The following is an 8,971-nucleotide window of genomic DNA, read 5'->3' on the forward strand; positions in this document are numbered from 1 at the left end:
ATCGAACAATTGCTCTCATGCAATCCTAGTATCTATGTATCTGTTTCTAACACAAAATACATCGACTTCTATATAGTCTTCATGCAAGACTCCTATTTCCTACATGCATTATTCCAAGAAAAATACAATAAATTTTAATGTGTATGCAACCACTTTCCAATGCACCTCTATGCACTGACTAAGCATTGCATCGTTCATCCTTTCGAAAAGAACTAACCTTGGATCTCTCTTAAGTCTCCATTGCTAAAAAGTTGGTTTGATGTTATATTGTTGAAGGGAAAAGTTTATATAGAGCCGAGGCTCTAAACAATCGAATTTGAGCCTACCTCAAAAATTCCACTAGAAGAGGTTGTTTTGATGCCCAAATATCTTCAAATTGATCATCTCGACTTCAAGATGCATGGACATGAGAAAAAATGGATTTCAAGTTTTGGAAATAGTGTATTTTGTAACGCATTTTTGGACCGTCAATTTTCAAGATTTTTAAGTTTTCATAGATTTGTCGATCTACACTATTTTTGAAGCTTTAAACTTTAGAAGTAAATATAAAAAATATATTTGAAGTCTATCACAAATATTTTCAATATTGAAACCACATTCTTGACACTATTTGAAGGTTGGCTCTAATTTGATTGTTTAGAGCCTAGGGCTCTATACAAACCACACCCATTGTTGGATTACCACCTTAAAAAATAGGAGTTGTAATTAATTGAAAAGTCCACTTAAGAAAGGGTCGTCTTCTTTTAGAAAAGCATCTTCACGTACATGTGGTGAGATTTCAAACTATTCATAACATAAATTTTTTTACCCACTGGAAATAGGTTTCTCCTTTAGTATTTTCTTGTTGCACCTTCTTCATCAAAGATGAGTGGCTTGTCGCCTTGTCCCCATCAACAATAGTTTCCACAAAGGATCTCGAGGATGCAAATGGCCATCCACCTCATCCACATGGTTTTGACAATGCTCTAGGAAATTAAATCATCCTGATTTCTTGGTGATCAAAGCCTACTACAATATCAACTTGATGCAGAATCACTCATGTTGGGTAGGAGGAATCACTCAATTTCTAATAGGAGAACTCAACTCCAAATCACAACAAAGAATTGCTCTCAAACACAAGAATTTCATTCAAAATTCGTCACTATATTCTCAGCCCACATACAAGACCTTTTATAAACTCAAAACCCAAGTCTAGATGCCTTTAAAGACCCCACATCGGGTCCCTATGCATGGGAAGATCAATTACCCATTACCCATAGAACAATTACTCCCATGCAATCCTAGTCTCTTTGCATTCTTTTCCAACACAAAATACATTGACTTCTATCCAGTCTTCATGCAAGACTCCTATTTCTCAGATACAATTTTCCAAAGAAAAATAAAATAAATTTTAATACAAAAGCAATTACATTCCAATGCACATCCACATGTAGTGACTAGGTGTCCACCTTGGCGTTGACTAGGCGCTGCATCAAGAAACAAACACTTATAGTTCAAAATGGTGCAAAAAAAATGAGTCAGACAGAATAATACAAGTAGAAACAGACTGGATATCCTTTGAAAAAATACTTGGAAAGGAAGGGATGGTAGAATTGGCTGAAAAGGATAGGGAATTGCTGTGAACTAATAAAATGTAAATCAGTAGCACATCACAGAATCTCTTGAATTATGAGTTAGCAATCATGACAGGAACTCTTATACTCATAATCACAACTGGACTATAAATCATAGAATTTATAGTCTTGGGCTTAATTCACATACTCTTTGAGATTAAAACAGCTTAGGCTGCTATACTAACCCCTGCTAGCTTAGCAAAAAAAATAAAGATTATATTGTAATGTATGTTATACCTTATGTCTTTTAGAGACCATTTTGCCTCAATATGTGGCTTTGGTGCTATGCCTCACGAGGTCTCTCTCTCTCTCTCTCTCTCTCTCTCTCTCTCTCACAACCCTCCTCCCCTTCTTCTATATCTTATAGGTAACCTAGTAAACTCAATGTTACCAAACTCACACCTATCATTTGAAATTTCAACTACAAACTTGAACCTAGTTGACCCATCTCTTGTTTTGCAGAATGAGCTTGATATAGGCGAAGAAGATGCACCTATGTCTATTCCATCCAATTCTCAATCGCACCCTCAGTCCTTGAATCCAAGCACCCCCACATTCTCTGGGCCAACTGGGCAATTGCCATCTGCTCAAACCAAAAGCTCTCTCTTCTCAAATGCTCTCTCAAGTCCCATAAGAAGGAGCCTTCATTCCTTTCAATTGGCTCACTGCTCAGATGCCAGTCCAAATACTGGAGGAAGAAGGACTGGACCTTTTCCTGAACCTGACCATCATGGTGGCTTCAATGGAGCACATGGGTTACCACATGACAGTGAGATTAGCACTGGAGATCCAATGGCTGAGGTTTATCCACACCAACCTCATGAGAACAGGGATTGTGATTCTAAGGATTCTTTGATGGATATGCATGAGGAAAGTCCATTTCGTGAATACTACTGACAAGTGGATCATTTGAATGGGTTGTGGAGTTTGTGATGGTGTGTTGGTGGATCTCATAAGGGGAAATTTGGAAAAGAGTTACTACCTAAGCTATAGGTTTGGTGCAAGAAGCATGCAGCTAGTGTCAGTTTCCTAGAGATGATAAAACTTCCGTGATAATTTCAAGGACAAATCCATTCTTATCTTTCTTAAGAATTTGCGGATGAATTGCATTCTTGAGTCAGTCTCTCTCTCTCTCTCTCTCTCTTTCTCTCTCTCTCTCTCTCTCTCTCTTTCTTTCTCTCTCTCTCTCTCTCTCTCTCTTTTGCTATGTGTGTGTGTGTTTTGTGGGTTGGGGCGGTGCAGTCTCTTTATTCACAAGAGCAACACAACTCTTTCCTTCTCTGAGACGAGAGAGAGAAAGAGAGGGCAGAAATGTGGAGTCACTCTTGTTTCTCAGGGCTAGGGCAGTTTTATGCTTTCCAAAGACTGGTGCTGCTATTGTAATTCTTTCCGGAACCGTGATATTGGTTTGTAATTCTACAAGGCATTACCATTTTGGTAAAAAGTCCAAGTCCCCAGATGTCAAGTGGGACTCTTTGGGTTGGCATATACCTCTTGGTGAGAGAGTTTGTTATTGGTTCATTCCTCTTCATGTATAGGTTGTTTGAAAAACTAATCCAAAAATATTTGCTGCCTTAAAGTCCTGAGATTGAAGAATTCCATTTTAAAACTACCAAAAAAAAAAATCCATTTTAGAGTAGCTGTAGTGATCACTTAAGCTGGATTTGTCTCTAATTTCAGTTTATATTTGTATGTATTTGTAAAAAAATTTGTTGATTGTTTTGGTTTCTATTTAGTGGTTTTCCTAGGACATCACCCCCTCCTAATACTTTTATAGAACAGGCCTGCTTCACTTTGGATTTATAATGGGTTCCAGTGCATTTATAATTACATAGATGCCAAATAAGTATTTTGATTATATAGTGTGGTGCCGCAGTCTCTATCTCACTCTCTCTCATTTTTATCACTATCTTAAAGGTAGTAGCTAAAAGACAGAAGTTTTGAGTTCTAGGATAGTCTTGGGAAGGGATAGCAGTCGACCTGTATTTTGGTTTTTTTTTTTCCATTTTCATCTGAAATAATTTGGGTTAACGCTGAATGAAACATGGTTCTGCTGAAGGTTAATGCTAGGACACTATTTTCTTCAAATTTTTCATGAGCAATATTGGATTTCGCTCACTTTGGTGAGAATGGGGAGCATTAGGATTTCTCCAAGCCTAAATTTGAAGATTGTGTTCCTTGCTTTAGGTTTGCTCCAAGCCTAAATTTGAAGGTTGTGTTCATTTTTTTTGTTGATTGAGAACATTTCTCATTAAATTAAATGTGGAAGACATTCACTTTATGTTTGGCAAAATAAAATATTTCGTTTCAAAATTTTTCCGCAGGACGAATCACAAAGTCACTGCAAAGAATTCATCACTGACTTATAGCATTCAATAATTATCAAAGCTAAAATGACCCCCAACAAAGAAGAAACATCAATGCTTCTGAAGCAGTCGGATCCTTTTGGTGGAGAGGATCAAAATTCTTCATAAGCCATTGGCAATTCTTACTTTCCACTGTTGTTTAGTACATTAAATGTAGCCCAATATGATTCACCTTGACTGCTCCTCAAAGCATTGCCAATAGATCAAGGTCTTGTGGGCTCTTTTTGGGTTCTCCTTTGCTCGGTGAAATGCAATATATATATATATAGAGAGAGAGGGGAGAAAAAATTTATATAAAGTTGCAACCTTAAAATGTAGAATCACAAATGCACCTCAAAACTCAATTGGAAAAGGTTGTTTTAATGTTGAAAAGCTCTCTAGTTGATCATCTCGACATCGAGATATTAAAAAAAGATTGAATCTTAGAAATAGTGCATCTTGCAACACATAAATTAGACCATTTATTTTCAAGATTTTTATATATGTATAGAGCTAATTTGATTTTAACCATTTTTGGAGTTTAAAATTTTATAATTAGATATAAAAATAGGTTTTTAGATAATTCTAAGATTTTTTTACACCAAAATGGTACGTTATGATAAAATTTGGAGGTGTGCCTTAATTGGATTGTTTAAGGTTGCAACCTTATAGAAACCACATGCACCAAAATCGCACATTATGATAAAATTTGGAGGGGTGCGTTAATTGGATTGTTTAAGGCTGCAACCTTATAGAAACCACACACACACACACACACACACACACACACACACACACACACACACACACATATATATATATATATATATATATATATATATATATATATATATATATATATATATATATATATATATATATATATATATATATATATATATATAGGAAAAAAAATTTGTATGCCCATGAGCGTAGTGCTACAATAAACGCCTACGGGCGTAGTGCTACAATAAACGCCCACGGCCCAGGTTAAATTTAGTCCGATCTGATGATCACGGATGTCCGATAGTGTTTGAATTTTAAGTTTTTTGAACAAATCCAAATCGCTTGAAATTTGAAGTGTGTATTTTTCAAAAATAGGTGAATCTACAAAAAACATTAAAAAAATATTTTACATGAAATAAATTGATCAAAATACCCTCAAAAAATTTTGGGAGTATTTTGGTCATTTTTTTTACGAATTATTTTGTATTTTTATTAGATGCGCCTTGATGAGAAGAACACACACCTAAAATTTCAAGTGATTTGGATTTGTAAAAAAAAAATTAAATTTAAATACGAAATGAGGTCGTGACCATCAAATCAGCCTATATTCAATCAGGGTGTTTACTGTAGTGGTTAGCGAGTGGGCATACAGAATCCACTCCAACACACACACGCGTGCGCACATACACACACATGTACGTGTGCACATACACACACAGATACAGACACACAAAAAAAAACAAAAAATATATATATATATATATATATATATATGCAAGATATTAAAAAAATGCCTATAGGCGAAAATGAACAGTGATTTTGCCTACTTTCATCACCGTCCAAATTTCATCGCACCGTCATGATTGTTTGATAGTATTTCATTTTTCATTTCCTTTTTACCAATTGGAATGATCTGAAATTTGGAGCATGTATTCATAAGAAATAGGCGAATCTACTAAAATATCAAAAAAAATATTTTACATAAAATAAATTGACCAAAATACTCTCGAAAAAGTTTTAGGGGTATTTTGGTCAATTTTATTTTCATAAATTATTATTTTTATATATTTTTATTAGGTACTCCTCACTAAGATGTACACACACTCTAAATTTCATATCATTCCGATTCGTAGAAAAAAAAATGAAAAATAAAACACTACCGGATAATCGTGATTGTGTAATGAACTTTAGACAGTGATGAGAGTTAGCGAAATAACTGTTTATTTTCACCTATAGGCATTGGGAAGAATATATATATATATATATATATATATATATCATCATCATCATCATCATCATCATCATAATAGTCTTTTTCTAACTATTTGGGGTCGACTATGGTAGATTCAAGATTCATAAAAGGTTTTGGTAAAGTTTTACATTTGATGCCTACTTAACACAACCTGCCTCCTTTACTTGAGCTTGGAATGGGTTAAGGGAAAGTTTAAAGTCTTAACATTTCTTATTTAAAGTTAATACCATCTTAAAATACAAACATTAATATTAAGATAGGTTGTCATGAGTGTATTTATCAAAAAATGATTATTTTTATTTAAAAATTATTTTAATATATAACTTAATCATGAAGTAAGAGCAAATTTTCATATTTTTACATAAATATAATGATATTTTGAAAGATAGTGTCCTGAAACTTTATTTATAAAAATATCTTTATCTTTTAATGAAAATTTGAATTTTACTCTTTATGAAGATGACAAAAGTATCTATTGTCTTTAAACACCCTTACTTGATGAGAAAGATATAACAAAAAATACATATTTTTTTAAAAGAAAACTACGTAGTAAAATGTGTGGTTTGTATGAAAGCTAAAGCCCTAAACAATCAAAGTAAAGCATGCCTTCAAACAATGCCAAAATATGTTGTTTCAATATCATAAATCTTTATGATGGCCTAAAAATTTATTTTCATCTCTAACTATAAAATTTAAAAATTAAAATAGTGTGAATCTGGTAGATATATGGATACATTACAAGATGCATTATTTCCATGAATTGAAATCTATTTATTATGTCTATACATCTTGAATTCGAGATGATGGAATTGAGGGTTTTTCAACAGCGAAACCACCACTTCTAGTAATTTGAATTTTTAGGGCCTCACGCTTATATAAAATTTTTTCCATAGTAAAGCCACCATTTACAACTCATTCAAATATATTTGGAAGGATTGTGAATTGTAGATTATCCTATACATATATTTTTTAGTACATAAGAACATGATTTCAGTTGAAATTAGGATCCGCAAAATATTTAGCTGATGGTGAAATCACAATTTGAATTGGCTTCTAATAGACAACCAATCATGCTGGTTGAAATTAGTAATTGGGCCTGGTTCTGAACCAATTATGGTGGCTCCTGTGAGTTATGCTACTTGGGATTAGTTATCTTGATTATGATTGGTTATGATTATGCCTATTGGATTCTGAAGGTGAATAATTTATAGTGGCTTCAATCAATTGTTATTAATAGGGATAACTAGTGGGGATTAGTTATAGTTATGCTAAGTAGGTTTTGATAGATAATCAAATTATGGTGCGTTGATCAGTTATGCTAGTTAGAAAGTCATGTTGATTGAGATGCAGTATAATAGTTGAATGGGTTCTGATAGAGAATCATGATGCCTTTGATTAGTTATGTCGACCAATTATACTAGTTCGTATCAATTATGCTGAATTATATGATTTAACTTCCAGGTGTTCAATGTATGCTTTGAAAGTCTAGGACTATAAGAAATTATATTTTTAGGGTTTGATTTATATAAGGTTGCAATTTTAATAAAGTTACAATGTTTTACACCGTCTATTTTCTTTAATAAGGTTGCAATGTTTTACATCGTCTATTTTAGTTGGACGGTGTAGAATTGACGTGTCTTTTTAGATAATGTCAAAAAATAACGTGTCTTTTTAAATTAATATCAAATATACACATCTAAAAAAAATAGACGGTGTAGATTACTGCAATTTTACTTCTACAAGCAACCTTATATTAACTTTTTCTACATTAATATCCATAGAGCAATTGAGGAAGAAAATTAGTTCTTTTTTATAACATCGAGCAAGAAAATCAGTTAACGATGTCGCCATGTTTACAAGAGCACATTGTTATGGGTGTGGGCTTTCAAGAAAGAAAAAAAAACATATTTACCAATAAAGAAAACAAATAATTGAAACGCAATATGGAGCAAAACTTCAACAGTTTTATCTGAACCATCCATCTTGTTGGTTACTTATGATTAAAAATCTCATTTATTAATCAAATATTAGCATCACAAAGATAGATTGGTCAATAAACATTTAGTTGCTTGTTTCTGGAATCTAAGTCCCAAGTTCAATCAACAAATGGATATTGCATTCCTAACAAATCTACAAACAAGGGTTTTACTATTGCAAGGTCTTCACAAATCTAGGTTTTTAAGACTCAATTTATTCATAGGTGTTCTGATAATCAGAATCGAAACTGAAAGCAATGATTATATCTCTAGTCATTCGTAATCTTGGTGTGTTCATCTGCAATGGTATATGCACAATGGAGCATATGCATACATATCGCTATATGCGTACGTGTGTGTATGTATGTGCATGTAAATAAAAATAAATATTGCATGTAAACATAGGGCTATTACGTCCACATATACGTGCTTGCGTGTTAGGAACCGTGCACATACGTGTGTGCAGAATCCAATCAAAAGTATTCAGCATTTCACTGTTTGAAAGCAAAGAAAAAGTCTCCCTAATCTCAAGAAGGTCAACATCTCCTTTTACATGATTTTCATAATAATTCAAGAAAAAGCTACAAGATCACAATCTTCTTTAACTGTTAAATGTTAAATTAGATTATTAGAGTTGTGCCATTGACCATACTTAAAGTCCAATAAAATTCTTCTCAAATTTTATAAAGAAAAATGACACCTCTAACTGCACAATTTCACATTTAATAGCTTACTAAAGGTAAATATTCTCATTATATAGTATCCAAACATCATATACACCTACATTCCTTCCAAGCTTATTTCTGAACGTCATGTAAGATAAGCATCAACAGGGATCTGAAGCCCACATAAAAACAACCTCCACATGGTGCTCTAGCTGTTGACACAATTTACAACATAGTTACCGCGTTAAGAGAGATTTTGACTGCTGTTTTCTCACTAAGCTATCGAATGAAAGGCAAATAGCATCCCCATTCACCAAGCTTTAGATTAGTGATCAGGTCAAATTTGGTGGCCAAGCAACAAACAAATGGTACCTAACAGATCAGAAGAGGAGAA

At 33.3% G+C, this 8,971-nt stretch overlaps 1 protein-coding gene across 3 annotated transcripts in view; it reads left to right on the forward strand.

The window, feature by feature from the left end:
- Positions 1-3,192, forward strand: part of LOC18432038 (uncharacterized) — a 30,387-nt gene extending 27,195 nt beyond the window's left edge. For all 3 annotated transcript variants that reach the window (XM_011624236.3, XM_088868173.1, XM_088868174.1), the window contains exon 4: positions 2,076-3,192. In XM_011624236.3, the coding sequence (XP_011622538.2) occupies positions 2,076-2,510 (435 nt within the window). In that variant the 3' untranslated portion in view covers positions 2,511-3,192. The remainder of the gene's footprint in view (positions 1-2,075) is intronic.
- The last annotated feature ends 5,779 nt before the right edge of the window (positions 3,193-8,971 follow it).

Source organism: Amborella trichopoda, chromosome 5 (assembly GCF_054954075.1).
Source record: "Amborella trichopoda isolate Santa Cruz 75 chromosome 5, AtrichopodaSantaCruz75HAP2 v2.0, whole genome shotgun sequence".
In the NCBI taxonomy this organism is placed as follows: Eukaryota; Viridiplantae; Streptophyta; class Magnoliopsida; order Amborellales; family Amborellaceae; genus Amborella; species Amborella trichopoda.